Source organism: Leucopleurus acutus (genome assembly GCF_964270905.1).
Source record: "Leucopleurus acutus genome assembly, chromosome: 14".
In the NCBI taxonomy this organism is placed as follows: domain Eukaryota; kingdom Metazoa; phylum Chordata; class Mammalia; order Artiodactyla; family Delphinidae; genus Leucopleurus; species Leucopleurus acutus.
Genome location: NC_139156.1, coordinates 40,961,801 through 40,986,566, shown reverse-complemented (window position 1 = coordinate 40,986,566; position 24,766 = coordinate 40,961,801). Strand labels below are relative to the sequence as shown.

Here is a 24,766-nt window from a genome sequence, read left to right as displayed (position 1 = left end):
TTTTACTAATAATATATAGAGATTACATCTTAAGACTAAAGCTTTTCTTTAGTTTGCATCATTTGAACATTTTCTATTCTACAGTATGAACTTCATTTTATATAATTTAATTGTTTTTAAGAGAGTGTATATCAAAGTGTGTTAAACTATAAAGATTTCCAATTTTATCCTCCAGAGTGAAGTATTTCTGCCCTATAATCTTGCAGACAATTAATTCACTGGAAAAATTAATTTCTTTTTATAAGCAAGCTAATTAGCTTTTCCTATCCACGTGACTGAATTTAATGCTTTTGAAATAGGTGTTGGCAGTTATAAAGTTTCATGTTTTTACTGTAGGCACCAGTGGGATTGTGAAAGAGAAAAGAGTTTATAATTGGAGAGATGTAGTATCATATACCTGTTTTACCGGTAGTTTTTTTTTTTTTTATCATAGAGTTATTAACTGAACTTCTTTGAGTTTCCTCACCTGGCAAATGGAAATAATAATATCTACCTGGTGGGATTGTTATGAATATCCTAGCACAGTCTCTGCTACCTGGTAGGCAATGAGGAAATGATCACTGCTCCCCCTTTTGGAAACAGGCAGTCCAATAATTAAAAACATTCATAGAAAAATGATGCTTTTATTTTCTTCTTTTAAATCATCTTTAACTTGAATACTTTTTTACTTTTTAAGTTGGTGGTTGTTGCTTTTGATGATGGTGAGCCTGTGATGTCCAGCAGTGCCACTGTGAAAATTCTTGTCTTACATCCTGGAGAAATCCCACGCTTCACACAAGAGGAATACAGGTATTGATTCCTATCAGGTTTTGTAACATATGAAGGTTTTTATTTTGTTGTTTTTTTTTTTTTTCTTTTGGTCTCTCAAAGTTGATGTGATATGAATTTTCCAGTGAAGCAGGCTTCTAATTCTAGTTTAAGCTTTTTTAAATTAACATAACATTATATTTATTTTAAAAGTTAATATGGTTAAAATGACAATTTAGTGTAAAATATCAGTTTTAGTAATCCTTTGATGAATAATGGATCCTTTAAAAATACTTAAAGCTAGGTTTGAAAAATACAACATTGTGTTTGGGGGTTTAAATTGCAACTGATTAATGATCTCAATGGTACAAAGTAGACATTTAGTTTCTTGTTACTGCCAGACACATTATGTCATTTAATTTTGAGGTGTATCTGAAATGATATTTCCTATATAATGAGTGACAGAGAGAGAAAGAGAGAGAGTTTATGTTTATGTGTATAATATATATTATAGCTGTAAAGATAGTATATATACCATCTTAGGTTAGGCTGTCATAACAAAATTCAAGGACTAGGTGGTTTAAACAACAGACATTTATTTTCTCACAGCTCTGGAGGCTAGAAGTCCAAGATCAGGCTTTCAGCATGGTCGGGTTCTGGTGAGAGGTCTCTTCCTGACTTGCAGACTGCTGCCTTCTCGCTATAACCTGACAGAAATGAAAGTGAAAGAAAGCAATCTCTCTGGTATCTTTTCTTATAAAGGCATTAATCCCAAGATAAGAGCTCCACTTTTATGACCTCATGTAAACCTAATTACCTCCCAAGGGTCCTATCTCCAAATACCATCCCATTGAGGGTTAGGGCCTCAAAATATGAATTTTAGGGAACACAGTTGAGTCCATAGTGTGTGTGTGTATGTTAGAAAGTGAAGAATTTACTGAAAAAATAATGAAACTAAAATCACTATATGTTCATGGTTGCTTCATTATTGGATATAAATGAAAGAATGTTTTATAATGCTCTTCTGCAAATATAGTAGAATTTTCTTTCATGAGTTTTTAATCTCAATTAAGTTAAAACATTATGTACTTTTATTAGTATGTTAGAACCCTTTGGAGATAGTTTTCTCACAAATATTTGAAGGAGGCTCACTATATACTGTATTTTACTATTTACTTGTTCTGGACATAGCATTAAAAGGCAGCCAGTCATTACACTCCAGAGGCTCACAGCCATGGGTAGGAAACAAAGAACTATGTGAAAAATATAATACACTATAAAAACACAATAATAGAAGCTCAGAGTACTGAGGAAGCATGTTGGAGACACAGTTACCTGTGTCTGAACATGATCAGCAAAGTTTTAGCTGTTTCTTGAAGGAAAAATAGAGTTGAGCCACTCCACAAAAATGTGGAAGAATGCTCCATGCCAAAGAATCAGAATATACAGAAGTATAAATAAGGGATATGGGAGAATGTATTGAATAACAGAATATTTTACTTCCATCTATCTAAAGAAAATTGGAAGTTAAACAATTATATTAATTGAGGCTCAAGAAAAATGAAGATTTCATATAATAGAACATTTTATCATATTCTGCAGTTTGGATTTTATTCTTCTCATAATTTCAAAGAACAACCTAAGAATTTTAAGCTGAAGCAGTGACTAAGATACTGAGGGAAGAACTGGCTGATGCATCTGGCAACATCTACCACATTAAACCAAGAAGGTTTCACCTTTCATAAAAAGCTATCTTGACAATATTCAAGGACTAAATTAAATTATGCAATATCATTATAAGAAAATGCTGTACAACACATCTGTAAACCATTGAGATGTAAAATATATTTAAAACAATAAGAATTCTTGGTCAGTCTGTGTTAAACGTCATTTTCTTCCTTATGTCCATTACCTATTTTCTTTCCTTTTGTGTTGACTTGATAATCTGTGGACTCCAATTCTTTGCTGTGAGACATACAGTTTGCTGGATTTTTTTTTTTTTTTTTTTTTTTTTTTTTGCGGTACGCGGGCCTCTCACTGTTGTGGCCTCTCCCGTTGCGGAGCACAGGCTCCAGACGTGCAGGCTCAGCGGCCATGGCTCACGGGCCCAGCCGCTCCACGGCATGTGGGATATTCCCGGACCGGGCCACGAACCTGTGTCCACTGCATCGGCAGGCGGACTCTCAACCACTGCGCCACCAGGGAAGCCCCAGTTTGTCATTTTAAAAACAGTATTTGTGAAGAATATTTTTGTTCATGTTTGGTATTTTCTTTTTATGTGTTCAACCAGTATCTTTGTCAAAATGCCTGCAGTGTTTCAAATTGCTGTGAAAGGCAACACAGTTTCCCTCTGTAAAAGAAAGAGAGAGAGAAACAAGAAGTAAGAGGAGGAGGAGGAGGAAGAGAAGGAGAAGAAAGAAGGAAGAAAGGGAGGAAGGGAGAAAGGTTGTTAACCTCATACGTCCCCTTCCCTCTCTTATTTTTCTTTCAAATTCATTTACTGCCTCAGCTGAATGCATAAAACTTCCAGAGACGCTAAACAATCTTATTAATGCTTGATTTTCAGGATGATGACTTGTGTTGGAATTAAAGAATGGCAGAATATGCCACCCGAAGATATGTCACTTTGGCATAGGTTTATTTTGAGCTGAAAGCACTTTAAAAAAACAGTAGATGTTTCACTCCCCGTTAAAGAAACATTCTTTAACGGGGAGTGAAACTCAAGATAATTCTATACAAACAGACCTTAATAAAATAATTTATATCTTCCTTTAGCCTCATCACATAGTTTAGTTACATTTCCACTATTGCCTCTCTTTGTTCATCCTAATATAAATGTATGTAGGTTTCCCCATTTCTTTGAGTCTTCATTTCTTTATGAGGACTCCCATGCCACATGAAACTTATATGAATGTGTATGCTTTCTCTTGTTAATCTGTTTTATGTTAGCTTAATACTTGGGCTCAGCCTAAAAAGCCTAAGAAGCTAGAGATAAAATTTTATCTCCGCTATAGAATTGCTCCTGGTGGAAAAACTTCAACTTCACGTGATCAAATTTCAGGGACTCACAAAAGGATAATGCAAGATTTCCGATCTTTGTACGGTGTGGGGAGGAGGATGCTTATAGTTTACAAATAGAAAGCAGTAATGCAAGATAGCTAGCATTGCAAGTTGAGGTATATTTGGTTTTTACATCTAAGGAATGTCTTCATTCCAATATTGACTTTTGAATTCCTTAGGAAAAAATTAGTTTTCAACAAATAACTAAGTATTAAAGAGAGATCCTAAAGATAAAATACTCATTTGTTTTAGAATTTTGAACCTGACCTCCCTCCCCTTGCCCAGTTATTTTTAGAATGGTCAGTCATGAAATCTTTAAACCTCAGGATAATAAGATTAGTTAGGGTAGATAGGGCTGCTGTAAAAAGAATCCCCTAAAGTTCAGTGATAAAAATGCGTGTGTTTTTGGCTCATGTGAGAGTCTGAAGTGAGTGTTTTAGGCTGGCAGTGGCTCTTCTTCTTACAGTTTCTCCATGTGGTCATTCAGGCACCCAGGCCAAGTTATGGTCTTCCATCTGTAACATTCTGTTTCAAAATAATACCAACTATTGCCATCTCAGTCCATAGAAAGGGAGCAGGGGCAGAAATCCACATCTAGGGATTTCCTAAATCAAGGGAGGTAGGAGTTGCAAACTTCACATCAGCTCCCATCCCATCTTGAAAATCCATGCAAATGTTTATACATAGCCACAAAAGAGTGGAGAAATACTTCTCCTGGCTAGGCAGCTATGTCCTAGTTCCACTTCTATTATTGAGGAAAAAGGGGAAATGGTGTTTGTGGAGAACTAGCACATTTAACATGTAATTTTAGACAAATTATAGACTTTAATTGCAGTAAGTCATTTTAAAATCGCTTAGTTTCTATTAAGAATATATAATGTTGGGTACATGAACCAATGATGTAATAGTATAGAAACATTTTTATTTTTAAATATGTATTGGTGAAATAGATTACATTCTTCTTAAAATTGTAAAAGAATACTTTTTTAAAATTCAAAGCAAATCTCATATGAACATTTTTGGGTGTTTTAAATTATTCTAAATTATTTAAGCTTATCAAGTATTAATATTATATATTCCAAACCAAACTGGACTTCAAGCTAAAGTTAAATTATAATTTACTATTGTTGCTTTACTATTTGGTTACAATTAACTACTTTCTCCATTTTCCTAAGTGTAATTGTCTTCATCACTAAAGTAAAGCAAAAAGAAAATGAAAAAGAAACCATTATGGCAGAGTGTAAATGAGAGTCATGAGCTGTAGACTAGCTTTGTGGAGATCATCAAAAAAACTTGAGAGATGGCATTTACTATTTGATGAAACTTTTTCCAATGTACTGGTTTTACCTAGACAGGGAAACAAAATTCATTATTCTTTTTATGGAATTAAAAACATTTACATGTTGAACTACTGGTAATAACTTGGTCGCTGGAGTAGAACAATTATGTTTTCTAAAATTATGGAAGTAAAAATAGCAATAAGAAATTCATAAACATCATAGTAAACAGTTTAATATTTACTAAAGGAAAAACCTACTAGATTGACAGCTAAATTTTTTGTTTGTTTTTAAGCTATGTTATTTTTTTTTTATTTTTTATTGAAGTATAGTTGATTTTAATTGTGTTAGTTTCAGGTGTACAGCAAAGTGATTCAGTTATATAATATATATGTATATATGTGTATATATGTAAATGTATACATTCTTTTTCAGATTCTTTTCCTTTATGGGTTATTACAAAATATTGAGTATAGTCCCTGTGCTATTCTGTAGATTCTTGTTGGCTATCTGTTTTACATATAGTAGTGTGTATATGTTAATCCCAAACTCCTAATTTATCCCTCCCCACCCTTTTCATCTTTGGTAACCATAAGTTTATTTTCTATGTCTGTGGGTCTGTTTCTGCTCTGTATATAAGTTCATTTGTATCATTTTTTTTTAGATTTCACATATAAGTGATATCATAGGATATTTGTCTTTCTCTGTCTGGCTTACTTCACTTAATATGATAATCTCTAGGTCCCTCCATTTTGCTGCAAATGGCATTATTTCATTCTTTTTTTATGGCTGAGAAATATCCCATTGTATATACGTATACCACATCTTCTTTATCCATTCATCTGTTGATGGACACTTAGGTTGCTTCCATGTCTTGGCTATTGTAAATAGTGCTGCTATGAACATTGGAGTGCCTGTATCTTTTTGAATTATGGTTTTCTCTGGATATATGCCTAGAAGTGGGATTGTAGTATCATATGGTAGCTTTATTTTTGATGACATATACTTAGTAGGTTAGCTGATTAATGTAAAAGTGGAAATATAACAAAAAGTCAAACCCTTCTTTCACATACTTATGTTATGCCTCTGTTTCCTATTCTTAGTTTAAAAGTTCCTTACTTTCTGCTAATGGTTCTTTGAAAAAAAATAAGGAAGATTCTTCAAAATTATTCAAGGATTTTATAGACCACACTGTATTATTGAAATAATTTAACTTATCAGAATTAGAAGAGAAATTTCTCACATTATTTTCTTGTTTATAATTTATAATACGGAGATAATTTTTATGTGTTGGAAAAAATTTTGATTTTGTCTTTCCTCAAATCCTGTGAACTGAAGTTGTTTCTGGATGGTCTGACTTCAAATATTTTTTAAGGGTGGGAGGAATCTAAAAATGAGAATGCAATTTGCCCCATACCGATATATGTTTACTTTTATAATGGCCAGATTTACAGTTATTCTTAAGTATGCACTAGATTCTCTTTGGTCCCTCAAGCAGTTGTAATACTTAAAACAGACTCATTCTGTTAATTTCATGAAGTTTTCAAACCAATCTTTCTTTGAGTCATTGAATTTGGTTAAATGGAGGATCAAGACATCATCTATTTGTCATTAGATGAACATCTACTTTTTCCAGAAAACACTGAGTTCTTCTTAAAACTTTTGAAAAGTATGTAACTGTTCAGACTGTATATTTATTTTTATAATTGTAACTAAGCAATCATGTTGTGTGGAAGCATGCATACAATCAGAATTTTCAAAAGTGTAACAAATTTCCATTTTCCTGCATCATTCTTGTTTTATTTGATTCTTTCAGTTTCTCTTTTTGACAAAGATAGACATATCAATAATTTAAGTGTCTTAGAGTCTGCATGCCCCAAATCATCCCTCTTTATTCTCCCTCTCCTCCCTTTCCTTGAAATAATTTCTTAAAGAATTAATGGCATTTCTTTATCTTTGGTTGTCAAAGCAACACTTCCTTCTTAAAAATCATCTCCAGCTGGCTTCACTTCTTTTTTTTGTGATGAATAAGTCCAAGTATTAGACCCTACCTTATACAAATAATCATAAATTTTGAGTTATTACCATTCAGGCAATTAAGAAGTTTCTCTCTATCCATATTCAATCTTATATCTTAATTTAAACCATTTTTCACAATTTGATTTTCATTGGAAGTAGAGAAAAATAGGTAATCTTACTCATAAAATTCTGTTCTCAAAGTCATACCATGTAATGGATGAAACAGACCATAAAGACCATTTATTCAGCCTAATAACTTAATACGTGATTTCTCCAATGTCCTTGCCACAAAGTTGACTATGCTCTTTTAAAAACCTTACAATTGTGAGAAACTCACCCCTTCAGTCTTTGGATAGCTGTGAATATTGGGAAATCATTCCTCATGCTTAGGTTATTATTGGTACATTTACTCTTCTAAATTATTTTATATGCATTTTTCTCTGAGCCTTCATCAATTTTAGCATTTACTCATTTCAAGTAGTGTAAATGTAGGGGAGGAAAAATAACTTTTCTTGTACCCTTCAGATTTATTAACTGAGATCCCTGTCATAAAAGACAGATTAATAAGAGAAAGACAAACAAGTTTATTAACATGTATCTCTCATGTATACATGAGAGATACACAGGGTGATGAGTAACACAAATAGGTGGCTTCAGAATACAGGATTAAATACCATCTTAATGGGAAATGAGGAGGAAGGATGTAGGCCTCTTGGAAGAGAGTAAATAATAATTTTAAGAAAGATGAATTGGTCCCTGGAATAGATGGAAAGTATGATAGTTTGGGAGAAAGTTTGCCTGGCTGTGCTATCCACTTCTAGTCTCCTCTCCTGTGAAAAGAGTCAGTCTTTACTGGTCGATGAAACTCCTGGAAGGAGAATCCATGATGACTAAGTTCCTTTTGGAGGATTTGTCTTTAGGTAGATAAGGGAACTCAGAGAAAGCCTCTCCCTGCATTTGCTGTTTCTAAGTACCTACTGCTCAAAATAATCCATATACCAAAGCAGCTTATTTTGGGGGTGGGGTGACATATTTTGCTACCCTTTAATTGAAACTGAGCTAAACTTCTTACTTAAGACAGGTGTGACAAATAATACTCTCCTATTAATAATGAGCAGGTATCTTGATAAGGGTTGTGCTTATTGGGAAAGAGAAATCTGCATACTGGGTAATATCTGCCATTAATATGGAACAGATAAAGTGATAGTAGCCATGAAGTTGCCGAATTGAAAGAATATTAATTCCAGTTTCTCATACTGGTTTAATACATCCATATGGCAAACTCTTCTACATTGTTATAATATTTAATAATGGTTAGCTATCACAATCAAGGCTTTCTTTTTTGTCTCCACATAAATTAATACATATTAAGTCTATTCAATTTATTCATCTTCATTTTAATATATCAATATATATTAATACTTATTTTAATATATATTACAGTTCTATATTAATATCTTTTAAAGTTTTTCATCTTTATTTTCCTAGAAATTTTTTTCTAAATGTTGAATATTTTGTATTTAATTTATATCTTTCAAAATACTAATACTCCTTTTGAATTTAATCCCCTAAGGTACTGTATTAGTTCATGTTCATCCTCTGATAATTAGACATCAAGATGAGATTTAACAAGCAAGTATTTTATTAGGGGAAATACCTATGGGAGAGAAATGAGGAGAAAGCAGGGTAAGGCTAGGAGAACTTTAAAGCACATGCATTCTGACCCCAAGTGAAGAACAGGGAGAGAAGCTCATATGTAAACATCCTAGCCTACTGTGTCATTTGAGTGACTAATGTGTCATTTCAGTAAGTTTCTGCCTGATGATTGGGGAGTCAAACCATAGTCCGATGTCAGAGATATATCCTGTGTTTCCCAGGAAGGGACCTACCTTAGCATCTCCACTTTTCTTAATCACTATCTGAAAGCAGTCCCTAGGAACATGACCTTCATATAAACACAGAAATATACTTCAGAGCCCAGCAACTGGAACCTTGGTCAAGCATACTTCCTGTAGTTGGAGATCTGAGAGGCACACTCTCATTGCTGCCTCATGTCTTCATATCGAATAAGAGGTTTTCAGTCAATTATCTACTTCGATCTTCTGGAAAATAGTTACACTCTCATAGTCAGAAAATACATTTTATATATCTTTTATTTAATCCAGACAGAAATATCAAAATCCCAATAGTAGTTCAAACACATAATATTACTTGAGAATAGATTGACTCCTGTAGGTCAAGTGAGTTATCATTCAGAAGAAGCATGACATTTGGCCTTCATCTCAAGGTGATGGACTAAGACTTAAACACACTAGGATTCACTAGTCATGAGTTTTAGAGGTAAATACCATGGAAAGGTCAATGTGTCTGGAACAAACCATAGAGTCTAAATATGAATATTGATTTTGAGTGGGAAATGCAGTATCTTATACAATTTATCAAAAATTTTACCAAAGATAATTATTTACAAATTTTCTAAACAGATATGTTACCAATATAGGATACCTTGGTATTTATTTAAAATGGAAGTGTATCAACATTGATTATTAAACTTTGCATGATTTAATGCTACATTTATATTAATTTTTAAGGATTCATGTATTTTAATATGTAATTCCCATAAACATAGAAACTCAAAATTTATATTTGTATATATAGAAAAGAGAAGGGGCAAATATTTGTAAGGTATTTTTATTAACCTCTGGAACAAGTTGTTATTTTTCTCTTAGATATCGTAAGTCATTTTCAATTTCTAGTATTACTCAAATTTAATATATCAAATCCAAAGTAAGAATAACATACATATACGTATTTTGACTTTTTAAAAAACTCAAATATACTTGAATGAAGAAAATAATCTTGTCAGTTTTCCTGTTAAAGTAAAAATTTGATACTTTGCTGACTAATGTGCATTAATCTTGTAACAAATGACAATGCAAAAATTTTGTACACTTTATATTCAAAATAAATTTCTCAAATGGTTTTATACTGAAGAATAAAAATAGAGTAGACTTTATAAAGAACTCTAAAAGATAAACGGTCTACCTCCTGATATACAAAAACAGAGAAAAAGCATAATTTAAATTCCAGAAATCCATTTTTATATACTATGAAAAATGGAAACAATGTTACCACAATGGCCAAGGAAATGATGAGTGAGCAGTTCTAGTTAACATTTCATTATTCAAGAGAATTAAGTATCTGTGCCCAAGATTTCTTCAAACGAATGGCATGGACACTTTTTATTTATTTATTTATTTTTGTAGTACGCGGGGCTCTCACTGTTGTGGCCTCTCCCGTTGCCGAGCACAGGCTCCGCACGCGCAGGGCTCAGCGGCCATGGCTCACGGGCCCAGCCGCTCCGCAGCATGTGGGATCTTCCCGGACCGGGGCACAAACCCGCGTCCCCTGCATTGGCAGGCGGACTCCCAACCACTGCGCCACCAGGGAAGCCCATATTCAAGAGAATTAAAATTACCTAATGTTGAGGAACATTGCCATTATTCTTATATAAACCATACAAGTTTGGAGTCAGGAATTTTGAGAAAAGATTTTTAATCAATAAGTACAGTAGTTTAGGAGGAATTATTGGTCTTGCTTTCGAAGAATGAAAAAGAAAAAGAAAGCTATGTGAAAACTAGAAATATAAAATAAACCTACATGCAGAGAGCATCACTTGATTGCTAAAGTTGTTTTCTATTTTAATTTAGATTTATTGTTCAGTGTAAGATCTGACTTGACTTGATGATAACCTTTCCTGTCTTTTTTTGGCACTACTAAAATATTACCTCAAAGATAATAGATTTTGCCTCTTTCACTATTGAAAGAGTGACTCTGACAATCCTTCATTTCAGCTTTCATAGGCTTTCTCTGAATCCACATGGAATTTAATTTCTCCTTCACGTGTTCAAGGTTATGTATAGTTTCTGACATTTGCTCACAGAGCAGAGTGAAGCAAGTCTTCCAACAACAAAGGACTCAAGTTCTAACAGTTCATTTTAAATCCACTGTTTAGAATTTAAAACAAATTTTTCCATACAAAGAGTTATTATAGATTCTGTTCTTTCATTGCATTCTCTCTATGAGAAAGTTTGGTTCAAGTACAACATATAGTACATTACTTTTATTTTGTTAATAGCTAATGTAAACTTTTTTTTTTTGAGGAAAAATAACTTAATAGTGTCCTAAGGTTTAAATCCTTGCTGCACCTTTTATCAGCTGTTGCTTGAATTTGGGCAAGTTACCTAAGCTCTCTGAGGCCAGCTTCCCTAGGGATCTGATACTTACTTTATATACAAGAGAAAGGACTTTGTAAAGTGCTAGGTACAGAAAACATGCTTAAGAAAGTAGTTGTGATATTCTTATTTAATAGGCTTATGCCAGTTGTTGGTCATAAAGATTTTTTTTAAATGTAGTTTTTGTTTTCAAGGAGTTTATACAGAGGAAGGAAAGAAGCAATCCTAATTGCCTGACTTCTGGCTGCCCCCATGTGATGAGATGAAAAGCCTCTGTTTCTGTGTTTGGAAGAACAGCACACATTTACCATATTTTCAAAACAAGAGAAGTGGGAATAAATAATTGCCTAAAAGTAAATAAAGATATGAGGAAGAAAAAGTAGATACTAAGCAAAACAAAATGTCACAAGTTAATTTCTCTACCCTCATTGGTTAAGAGATCTTCAGCAGTTTTTGATTTTAAAATATTCTAGGGAAATATCACTCTAGTTGCAAGGTGGGGAATGAATTTCTATGAAATTTGAATGTTAGTTTAAATAATAATGCCTTGAATATATATGTGAAGGTTAAAGCTATATGGTTCTAATTATCAAATGTGGATTGTTATTCTTTATATCATCTTCTAATCATCTTCATAAACAAAATAGCTCCTTCAATGATAGTCATGTAGAGGGATATTCCCACACTTTAGAGTCAAGTTCCTGATGTCCAGGATGAACAGGGCTCCTTACAGAATTGTTTGTGAAGCGTATTTCTATCTCACTGATGCTATATTTTACTTGTCTTTTTACCAGAGTTCTCAGAATATTCTGTGAGCAGTGAATTTCAGTTCAGGGTAGGATGAAAAAGATGAAGTAGGAAAATTAAAGTTATTTTTCCTTAAATTTTACTAATTCATCCAGCATCTTTGTCCACTAATTTATTTAACAATTTAAAAAAATATAGGCACAGGGCTTCCCTGGTGGCGCAGTGGTTAAGAATCTGCCTGCCAGTGCAGGGGACACGGGTTTGAGCCCTGGTCCAGGACGATCCCACATGCCGCAGAGCAACTAAGCCCGTGAGTCACAGCTACTGAGCCTTTGTGCTGCAACTACTGAGCCCGTGTGCTGCAACTACTGAGCCCGTGTGCCTAGAGCCCGTGCTCCGCAACAAGAGAAGCCACTGCAAAGAGAAGCCTGCACACTGCAATGAAGAGTAGACCCTGCTCGCCGCAACGAAGACCCAACACAGCCAAAAATAAATAAATTAATTAATTAAAAAATATATATATAGGCACAATGCTATGTACAGAGTATAAAATAGAGCAGTTAATAGGGAACACATGGTCTCTCTAAAGTGTTTAATTCATAAGAGAAGAGAAACATTGAAAATGTTTACAAATGAGATAAAATGGCTGCTATATTCAAGTGGCATTAGTTCCTTTCCTCATCCTGTCAATGAATATTTATTGAATACATAACTGCACTAGAAATAATAACACTGAACAAAATACACATGGTTCCTACCCTCAGAGATCTTATAATAATGTAGTAGATAGAAATTAATCAAATGATCATAAGAAACAGATTATAATTACAAACTTATGTGATATCGAAGAAAGGAAAAGAAAAGAACAGAAAAAAAAGTGCTATATGAGCACTTATAACAAAGCACACAACAGCAGCAGTGGGGGATATTAAAGCAAATTTGAAAAAAACAGGAGTTGAGATGTCAATAAGTAGTAATTATAGACTTGTAGGTAAAGGAATGTCGTGGACTCAGGAATTGGAAGGAAATGGATTGCATACAAATCCTAAATTGGAAAGGAGAAGACACATTCCAAGATTTAAAGAAAGGTTGAGGAAGAGAGAATGAACGTAAACTACTGTAAGATGAGGCAGAAATTTGGGGCATATTAGAGATTTGAGTTTTATTCTTTGAGCACTGGGAAGCCATTGAAATATGGTAAGCATGTAGTGGGCTAAGAAAGCTCAGATCGATAGTGATGTAAGTACATGTGAACTTTAAAAAGATGACTGACCACTCTGTGGAAGTCAGACAGGAAAGTAGTCAAAATGGATGAACATGGACTGGTCAAAAAAAACTATAGTACTTGAAGCAAAGAACAATGACAGCTGGCCTAGAGTAGGATGTTGGCAAAGGAAAATGGATGAGACCTAAAAGAAAATCTCCTAGACAAAGCAATATTAAAGTGGAAACCTAAAGAAGTGCCCTAAAGAACTTGTCAGGGGAAGATTGTGCTAGGAAGAGAGAGCAGCATATATAACGACCCAGAGAGAGAATTGTAAAATGTTCTAAGAATTCAAAGCCTAGTATAGACCACAGAAATCTCTGGGAGGGAGTAGTTGGTGATGAGAAGGGAGACATAAGTAGAGTCAGATTTTGAGGGTATCTATGAGCCATATTAAAGGCATTGTTCATTTTCAAGGAGAAATTTGAGGACACTGAAGGAATTATCTTTAATTTTAATCCATCACACCATGCCAGTATTCTCCTATCTTCCTCAGCAAAAAGTGGAAGAACAGTTAGATTAGAAGAGTAAAATATTTTATGCAAATATTTAATGAGGTAAGTGCCACATTTTGAATGATGATATAAAAACAGTAGCATTTTTAAAAATGTATTCAAAATGTCACACATTATTTCTAATTTTATAACATTTACATCTCAAACTAAAAAATTATTCCAGGATTAAGGGGTTTTACATGAATATTTTATTTCTTTATTTTCATTTCTCAGTGTATCAAGTAGGTATTATAGAAAAAAAGAGGGAAAAATCAAATTGCCAATCAGACATAGTAAGCATAATGAATCTGTTTTTGGTAAATGGACATTTAAAATCTTTATCTAATGGATTCTAAATAATAAATTACCATATTTAAAGGGAAATGTTGATAAACATTTGTTTATTAAACAACCTCTTGTTTGTTAAAAACAACCTCTCAGGCTTTTCAAAGTTTAATAACTAGGGATGCTGTATGGATAAAAGAACTGGGTAGGGGATATCTAGCTATAAATTTTTTTCCAGTTTTTTTTTTTTTTTTTTGCTGTATGCGGGCCTCTCACTGTTGTGGCCTCTCCCGTTGCGGAGCACAGGCTCCGGACGCGCAGGCTCAGCGGCCATGGCTCACGGGCCCAGCCGCTCCGCGGCATGTTGGGTGTTTCTGGACCGGGGCACGAACCCGCGTCCCCTGCATCGGCAAGCAGACTCTCAACCACTGTGCCACCAGGGAAGCCCCTTTCCAGTTTTATTGACATATAATTGACATGCACTATCGTATTCATTTAAAGTGCACAACATAATAACTTGATATATGCATGTATTACAAAATAACTACTACAATAAGTTTAGTTAACATCAACTCATATAGTTACAATTTTTTTTCTTATGTTGAGGACTTTTAAGATCTACTCTTTTAGCAACTTTCAAACATACAATATAGTATTTTTCACTGTAGTTGCCATGCTGTACCTTCATTCCCAGAACTTACTTGTCTTATAACTGGAAGCTTGTACCTTTTGACCACCTTCACCCAGTTCCCTCACCCCCCACCTCCCACCTCCCACTTCTGGCAGCCACCAATCTGTTCCCTGTTTCTGTGAGTTTGTTTGTTTTTTTTTTTTTTAGTTTCCACATATACGTGAGATCATACAGTATTTGTCTTTTTCTGATTTATTCCACTTAGCATTATACCCTCAGGGTCCATCCATGTTGTCACAAATGGCAGGAACCCCTTCTTTTTTATGACTGAGTAATACTTCACATATTTACATATATATATATAAAATATATATCATAATAAAAACTAAATCTAGAATTAATATATTAATTACAACTTCTTTAGCAAAAACTTAAATGAAAATGAAATACCCCCACTTCCTAAAATAATGTTGAATTTATCTGTCTTAAGGTATTGAATACTTAATCCATCTTAAGATATATATCCTCCTACCTAGATGGCATGATTGTAAATGTTTATTGTCTTTCTAGGGTATGAATAACACTTAATGAAAAATGATTTATCTCTTTCTTTCTTAGAAATTCTAGCAGAATTTGAACGTCTATTTTTATTATGCTATTTTTGAGGTACTACATTCATTCAACTGTTAAAAGTAGAATTGAATTGAAATATTAAATGCTCTACCAGAGTATCTATTTTTCTTTTTTGATGTTATGTGTATGACTACACTAATATATTTCAAGATTCTATGGTGATTCATTAGGTAAGAAATAGTTTCTTACCTAATGGCATAGAGTCTAGTGGAATCAATAGAAAACAACAAATAAAAACATTAGAGAGCCTGTTTCAGAAGTTTACTGTCATGCCCTTCAAAAAGTCCAAATGTACAGATTCATCTTTAAAGGAGAAAAGAAACACTCTTTTTTTTTTAACGCCTTTATTGAGGTATAATCGCTTTACATGGTTGTGTTAGTTGCTGCTGTATAACAAAGTGAATCAGTTATATGTATACATATATCCCCATATCTCCCTCCCTCTTGCGTCCCCCTCCCACCCTCCCTATCCCACCCCTCTAGGTGGTCACAAAACACTGAGCTGATAAATAAGCCAAAATACAAAACTGTTTTCTCAGAGGTTGTTACTAAGTATATAAAGACCTACATCACAGCCTATTTTTAGTAAGTAAATCAATTAGCCAGAAATGAATATGCCTGGTCTAGTCATTCATCAGACCATGCAGCCCGCTGATTCCACTTACAGATACTTTGTGGGTATTTGGGAAATATAAAATATAAATAGTGCATGCCATGTTTACTACTGAACTTTTAACCAGATATCTGGTATTAATGTATTTACTACATTTTACTGTAACTGTTTACACAACTATCTGGTTTGCTTGTGAAGCTATAAACTCCATGACTGCAGAATTCACTTCCTCTATCCTGTCTTTGTGTCTTTATTGCCTAGTGGATGTCAGGCACATGGTATATGTTCAGTAAATATTTATTGAATGAATGGGTAAACCTCTATGCATAAAATCATTACATTTTAAGTGATTTTGTTGTTTAAGTTTCAGAGTCAGCCTATACCAATCCCACCCCACAGTAGTTGTTTTTGAATGAAACCCCAAAAAGTCTATGAATTTAAAGCTGTAAAGACAGTAAAAAGAAAAATATTATCCCCATTTCAGATATAAAATTGATGTGATTGAGAACTGAAAAGGGAAAATCAGAGTGCATAAAACATAGTCTATAATATTAGCCAAGATAGATATTAGTAAGTATTCCAGTTTTATTTTTATTGTGTCTACTGTCTATGAGACAAAGCTACACATCATTATAATATTTAAGCTAAACTTCCAGAAGCGTAGCTTATAAAGTGATATATTAACAATGGCTATAATTTATGGAGTACCTACCACATGCTAGGTGTAAGGAAAACTTTTTGTATGCATTATATCCTTTAGTGAACTCAGCAATCTTCTGATCTAGTTAATCTCCCCATTTTACAAATAAAGAAATAAGATCAGGGAAACTAAGAATTTTCCTAAGGTCACATAGGTAGTAAATATGAGAGCCATAATTCAAACTCAGAGCTATTAGAATCTGAGGAGAGTGTTCTTAGCTTAATCCTAGTCTGTGAAAGGACATTCACTGCTGTAGAAGTAAGCACTAAAGGTTGGTGACTAGAGTGAGGGAAGCAAAAGACAGGAAGGCAGCAGGGAGAAAGTCCATTATTCCCCAAAGACATGATTTCAAACCACTCCTATCTGAATCACCTGGGGACCTTTTATAAATGATAGTCCTGGATCTGACTGTATGGACCTACTAAATGGGAATCTTTAAGCATGATGCAAAAGTCTGAAACTTTAATAAGTTATTCAGCTAATTTTTACAGTTTAAAGTTTTAGAGCCAATGACTAAGAAAGATTAAACTCTATTAATTCAAACAGTAAATCAGTCAATCTATCAATCAAACAAACAGATTGCAGATTTAGCTTTCAAGTAGTTTTCTGAACTTGAGAAAGTGCTTACTACTCAGGACCTCAGTTTTCTTGTCTTCCAGACAGGGTCACTTCATGGATCTGAATAGAAGCAAAACTCTTAACAATAGTAAGTTCACTTCAGAAAAGATGTAAAAAAACAGTGTCTAACCATTGGTCTTTCATTCATTTTCTTATCTACAATCCATCCTAAGAACTGTAGGAAAGCTGGCATCTCTCTCCTGCTTCACGTCTTTTTTAGACTGTTTTTCTCAGTTAAATATGTCAAATTAGATCACCCTGATGCAATTACTCCAAGGTTACAAATAGCAGGAGTTCCAGTGGGTGTTTTTTTTTTCCTTCCCATTTTCATTAAATTCCCTCATAGTAGATATAAAATCAGTTCCTAAATTGGCACTGATTCGCAAATATATTGAATTCAGACATGTCAAAATAAATTAATTTGTCTCTCAGTAGAAAGAAAGCAATACAGCCAGATTGAATCCCAGTGAAATTTTATAGCACTTATTTACAAATACTTTTATATCCTAAACTGCACAGCATTTAAAATAATTAGGAGCTTTATGCAGCACATATAACATTTACTTTTACTGCTACTTCTTAAAACCAATGATAAAAGTAAATTTTAAATTGTAGAATAATTCTTTCATTTTATATTTATACTGTAAAACTGGGGCTAACCTTTGGAAACCACACATTCCGTTATTTTAGTATTGTCATTATTCAGATGACTCAGATACATTAAAATATTTAATTGAGAGATTTATTGTAATCTATATTTTCCAAAAAATCAATTTTAAATGTTAAACAGATATCTATGAATTAGTTTATACATTCATAAGAAAATTATGGTGTATGTGTTTTGCATATAAATTCTGTAGCAGTTAACTTTTCTAGGTCACAGTTACTTTTTTGCAAAAATGTATTTCTAAACAACAGATTTGGAGTTATTTTGATCAACTTTCTTCTTACTAAAGTGCACCTATTTGTAGTACATTTATGATTCAGCAATAAAACATATCAAACCACAAAAAGACATGGGGGAGTGGCTTAAGTACATATTGCTAAGGAAAGAAGTCAGGCCCCAAAGACTACATACTATATGATCCCAACTATATGACCTTCTGGAAAAGGCAAAAGTATACAGACAATAAAAAGATAAGTGGTTGCCAGGTATTTGGATGGGGGTAGGGGGACAAATAAATGAGGAACAGGAGATTTTCCATCACTGAAACGATATTCTGTATGACACTGTATGTAATGGTGGATATATGACATTATACCTCTGTCCAAACCCGTAGAACATAAAGAATGAAACCTCATGTAAACTATGACCAAAGTGCTGCCTTTGAGGGATAAGTAGTAGCCAGTGCTGCCATCTGGAATATGTCAGGACATGTAGGTATTAAACCCAATTCAGATCAAGCTTTGTGAAAGAACCTTTAGTGAAGGTCCTTCCTTAAGGCATTTTAAAGATGTAAAACCACTTGTAAAAGTCACTCCAAGGCTCCAAAGTCCATGTCTGTTTAAAATATACCATTTTCTTTAGCATCCTCTTCGCAACCCTTTTCTGGGGAAAGGGAATCCAGTAGGTCTTTTGACTCTTAAGCTTCATCAGTAAGTCTATATATTTTCACTAGTGAGCCCTAGCTCTTTCAAGTGTCTTTTATTGTAAGAGGGCTTTTTCTCAATTATATTGGCAGTAAATCTGGCTTTAAAAAGTAGAATTCTTGAATTCAGATTCCAAACAACTATTAGTTTTGAATTAGTTATTATAAAGTTAAATTGGAAGAGGGTTAATGATACATTGTTTATTATAAAATGGATGAAGTGCAACTACAATTATGTGAATTGATAGCAAGAGAAAAAAAATTGTTTAAAAAAAGTGGCAAAAAAAGTGGCTTATGAGGAATCATTTATTTGACTATAATTCTTTGCTTCTGAAATTAATCAATAGATTTTGATTGTATTCTACAGGAAGAAGGGGAATGATAAATCACATTATATCAGACTCAGAATGGTAGAATTGGAAAATACTTTACAAATAGTTTACTCTAAAAATCATAAATTGTCAGCCCACGGATCAAACCAAGTCACGTGATGCTTTAAAAAATAAATTTCGTTGGATACCAAAATGTAAAAGTTCATAGAATTTACATAAAAATTTGAATTTCCTTTTTCCATTTTAAAATCACTCTGGACTTGCATTATTGCATGCTGATTATCCTTATTAAATAGAGTATGTAGTGTCCAATTCCTTTCCACCCCTTTCCCCATTAATTTATTCCCAACCCATTTTATTTAACTTTCTTATCTTTTTATCCTCTCTAACATCTGATTTTATGGATCCTGATTTAAACCAACTCCTTCATCTTATATTCAAGTTATATGTGACTCCAAAGGGAATATGTAATTTGCCCCATCATGTAACTTGTACTTTCCAGGGCATAAAACAAAAATAAAATGGGCCTTCCCTGGCAATAAAATAGAATTGAAATTTTGTAATCTAATGCTCATTATCATAAAGGTTGATTTAAATCTAGCCAGGAGAAAATTGCTTTTTTTTTTTTTTGTGGTTTGCGGGCCTCTCACTGTTGTGGCCTCTCCCGTTGTGGAGCACAGGCTCCAGACGCGCAGGCTCGGCGGCCATGGCTCACGGGCCCAGCCACTCAGCAGCATGTGGCATCTTCCCGGACCGGGGCACGAACCCGTGTCCCCTGCATCGGCAGGCAGACTCTCAACCACTGCACCACCAGGGAAGCCCAGAAAATTGCATTTTTATAGTATGTTTTGATTCTGGTAGAAAGAAGTATGTTGGAACAATTAAGACAAAGGTTAATGAGATATTTTGTCTAGAAGTAAATCTGTTTTAAACATTTACTAACAAAAAGAAGTTTAAATGTTTTTAGTGGTGGGCGTAGGATTTGAATTCCTTCTTAAACTATGTCAGTTGCTTTTTCCAGTGTTAATCATTTTCATCCTGATTGTACAAAAATATGCATAAAATATTTTATTTTTAAAGTTTAAAATGAAAGATGGCATTTTTATAATGTTAAAGCTGAAGGCATATTAGCTGCAGACTTTATATTTCTATACTTTATAAGGATCAAGAGTTCATTATGAAATAATTATGGAAAGTATAAAATTTAGCTCTTATCTCACATAGTAACAAGATAGGTGAGTAAACAATTTAAACAGCTTCTGTTTCCACAAAAAGAAATCCAGTATATGAAAATCATCACAGAATATGACTAACATATGTTTTCTTATATCACACTTAAGTTGTATGAAATTTGATCTGTCGTTAACAATTCATTGCTCTAATATCCAAGCCATGTGTATTAGTTGTCTATTGCACCATAATAATACTACTGCAAATGTAATGAGTTCAAACAACACACTTATTATCTTGAAGTTTTTGTAGGCCAGGAAATTGTTGGCTGTGTCCTCTCTTTCATAGTCTCACACAGGTTTTAGTCAAGATGTTGGCCAGGGCAAGAATCTCACTTGAGGCTTGACTAGAGAAGGGTCTACCTCCAAGCTCATGTGGTTGTTGCTAGGATTCAGTTCCGTGTGGGATGTTTTACTGAGGGCCTTAGTTGCTTGCTGATTGTTGGTCAGAACTCACCATTCCACGTCTCCACTCACTTCATTAAATCCAGCAAGGGAAGTAGTCAGAGTCCGCTAGCAAGAAGTTACAAGTTATAATCTAATATAACATAGTCACTGAAGTGACATCCCATCTTGTTTGCTGTATTCTGTCCATTAGAAACAAGTCACAGTCTGCCCCTCCTACAAGAGGAGATACACAAGGGTAGGAATACCAAGGTGAGGATCCTACTGTGTTTCCATGACTCTTTAATTTTAACCCTTTCCAGGTTTAATGATTTCACAATCACCAAGGTCAACCACTAGCCAATGTTGCAAACAACAATTAGTCTTAATGTCTGTTTATAATCTAAAATATCATAGAAAAAGATATCTATTCATAATCCATCAAAACTAACCTTAGTGTCACTTTTCTAAGTGCCTTTCTTTTTGTGGTAGTCTACTGTCATTTTAGGTTCAAAATTACCAAAGGCATCCTTATTTCACTAAACTGACACTGTGACGATGCCTAGGTAAATTGCTTATAAAATATAATTGTGTTACCTCAGCTATCTTTCTTTAGAAGTCTGCTTAGGTAAATGTATCCTTTTCTTATCTAAATATTTTTTTATTCTTTGGGACTCTTTTGATTGCAAGTGATTGAAATACTAGATAAAGGAGAATTTATTGTTTTAGTAACTGAAATGATGAGTTTACCTAGCTTCAAGAATAAAAGCATTTAGATTACTAGTCAAAGTGTACAGGATGTATTTTCAACCTTTAGTTATTTCATTTGTGTTGCTTTATTATCAGAAAGAACCCCCTCATAGGGAGAAACATTAATATTCTAGTCAATAACAACAAAAAAACTTTTTTTTTTTTGGTTACAGTAACATTCTTGGACAAGACTTTCATTGGGTTTGCATGAAACATTTACCACACGTGAACATACAGCAAAGCAAAATAAAGTGCCCTCATTGGCCAGAGCTGGGTAGTGTGTCTATCGATATACCTGGGGGATTGGGTCAGTTCTACCCAAACCATTTAGACTAACAATGAAGGAGGTATGGTTATCCAAAGCAATATCTGGATGCTATTAACAAAAGAAGGCAGAAAATATGCAGAGAAGTAAAATTAAACAAAAAAATAAATAAATAAATACTTTATAATTTTCATTAAAAAATTATACAGGTTAGTTCTTACTCTTTATCAAGAAATAGTTATTGACCATTCACTGGAGATATGGACCACCATTAGGTGCTATAACATGTCTGTAAGATAGATCATTTTACATTTAGGTAATTTTAGTCTATCAAGTATATAGAGTACAGTGGCAAAGAACATAGCATTTTGGACAAGATGTTTAAGAAGGATTGTATGTAATTAATTTTTCAGACTATATTTGTAGCTCAGAATTTGTTATAAAAGGCTTCATGTAAGCACAATATAATTGTGTAATGTAATCTAGATTAGAAGAACTGAGAAGATGGAGATAAAAATGAGGGTAATATTAAGAGAGTAAGTATTACAAGATAAAAGGCCATGTGAAAGAGTGTCAGTAGGATTTATCTTATCAGTTTGAGGAAAGAGGCTAAAGCTTATAGAAATCAGATGGGTTAGATAGATTGGACTATAAAAAGATTCGGAGATGTTAAAACTTTATATTTAAGAATTTTCTAAATCTGTTGGAGTTGGATGATATAAGTATGCGAATTGTAAGAGTGAGATTGTTTGCATTAGTTTATAAAGATAAAGTTATAATAGCCTAGTCACAGTGACCAATATTGTAAAATAAAATGGATATTTTGAGAATGAGATACTGTGTTGTTGAAAATATATTTTTAAAATTAAACAAGTATCATGCAAACTGTTATATATAGGATGGATAAACAACAAGGTCCTACTGTATAGCACAGGGAACTATATTCAATATCTGTGATAAACCATAATGGAAAAGAATATGAAAAAGACTATATATGTATAACTGAGTAACTTTGCTGTACAGCAGAAATTAACATAACATTGTAAATCAACTATAATTCAATAAAAATTGTAAAATAAATAGATAAATAAAATTAAGGGTCATAGTACTGGGGGAATAATATGGTTATAGTTAAGTAAAATAAGTGAATTCAAAAGAAATATTAATTTTGTGATCAAATATGTTTAGTACAGTTAAAGTTTAAAGTAGAGCAGGATAAGGACTAGACTAAAAAGAGATATCTGGAGGCCATTTGCTTAAATATGCTAATATTACCAACATAAAAGCAATATTTTTGTTTAGCAACTTGAGATAGCAAACTGTATCTACCTATTGCATTCTGTCCAGAAGTTGAGACAAGTAAAATGAATTTTATACAATTTTTGGCAGATAATAAAGTAGTAATATACGTGTGACAAGACATTCTTAACAAAGAACATTTGCATAATTTTGAACATAGGGCTGGAGTCTGAATGTGTTACTTTGTTGAAAAGTTCAAAAAATAGTATTATTCAAACAAACGCACAAAACTAACATATTCTATTATTAAATTCAAAACTCCATCATGACAAAATGGACAAGAAAAATAAATTATCTTCTCTAAACCTGCAGACCGCCTCCAGTAAGTGAACTTGCAACCAGAGGGACTATGGTTGGTGTAATTTCTGCTGCAGCCATCAATCAGAGTATTGTGTACTCCATTGTTGCAGGAAATGAAGAGGGTGAGTATATGTTTAGTCTGTGTTTTCATCATAAAACAATAAACTTAGATTTGGAATAAATTTCAGATTTAATTACTCTTTACCCTATTTTTCTAGTAAGATGTGTCTGACTTAAATGTAACTATGTGCTGAATCTGATTAAAAATCCAGTTATATTGACAAATGCTATTTATTTCCCCTAGGGAATACTCAATATCCAATTCTGAAAGTGTTCCCCTCCCCCTGAATTAGGGATATTTTAATAACGTGTTCAAAATTAATGCATACTTTCAGCTTTTGGTCATAATCATAGCCTGCAGTAGTCTCTTGCCACTGTTTTGTGCCATCCACAGCCCTTACCCCATGTCATACATTAACTAATCCTGAAGAAATTTTAGGAACAGAAATAACTGTGAATGCCCAAAGAGCCACATCCATGATAAAAAGCCTTTTGTATGAGTCCTCAAACTGTCCAATCAAACATATAATCAACAGTTGTAAGTAAATAAATAATTTGAGTTTTGTCTACCATCACTTTTCACTGAGAATGGAATGGTTTGCTAACCTGTGGGAATAAGTTCCTAACTCAGTTTTTCAATTTGCATATTGATTCTTTGTTTCACCTATGACCCACAGGTTAGTTGTCCTTTGGTTTTCCCTTTTTATGAGTTAAATGGTCTGGCATGTTGTAGGTGGTAAAAAAACAAACAAACTAAAAACCCAGTTAATATACATTTAAAAAACACATGCATATTCAGTATTAAACGAATGAATGTTAATGTTGTAAAGCAGTTTGCAAGGAAATTATAAAAGCTGTTTTCAAGTATTTCAGTGACCAACCATTACTGGAAATTACTGCCCCTGAAGCAAGTGCTCAATGTAGTACTTTTCTTATTGTCTTTGTTTCTCCTGTGCTGTTACGCCTCCTCTCCAAATATTACTGACTTTCCTTTTTCCTTGAACTTATAACATCTGACTGAAGCTAAGATTTCTGAATCTGTTCTTATAATTTTTTCTGTAATTCTATCTGTTCTCTTCCTTGAAGTTAGCAAAGTGGCTCTACTTATTACCCACACTCCATCACAATGATTCTTTTTACATTCAATTTATTTGCTTATCAATTTATTCAACTAATATTTATTGAGCATCTATCATGTACTCAGTACCTTCTAGCTACTTAGGATAGAGCAGTGA

At 33.4% G+C, this 24,766-nt stretch overlaps 1 protein-coding gene across 7 annotated transcripts in view; it reads left to right on the top strand.

The window, feature by feature from the left end:
* The window catches only part of PCDH15 (protocadherin related 15), a gene marked incomplete at both ends in the record, with an annotated part of 708,164 nt that overhangs the window by 578,536 nt on the left and 104,862 nt on the right, over positions 1–24,766 (top strand). For all 7 annotated transcript variants that reach the window (XM_082854334.1, XM_082854333.1, XM_082854332.1 and 4 more), the window contains 2 exons: positions 677–789; positions 23,484–23,593. In XM_082854334.1, coding sequence (XP_082710460.1) covers positions 677–789; positions 23,484–23,593 — 223 coding nt within the window. The remainder of the gene's footprint in view (positions 1–676; positions 790–23,483; positions 23,594–24,766) is intronic.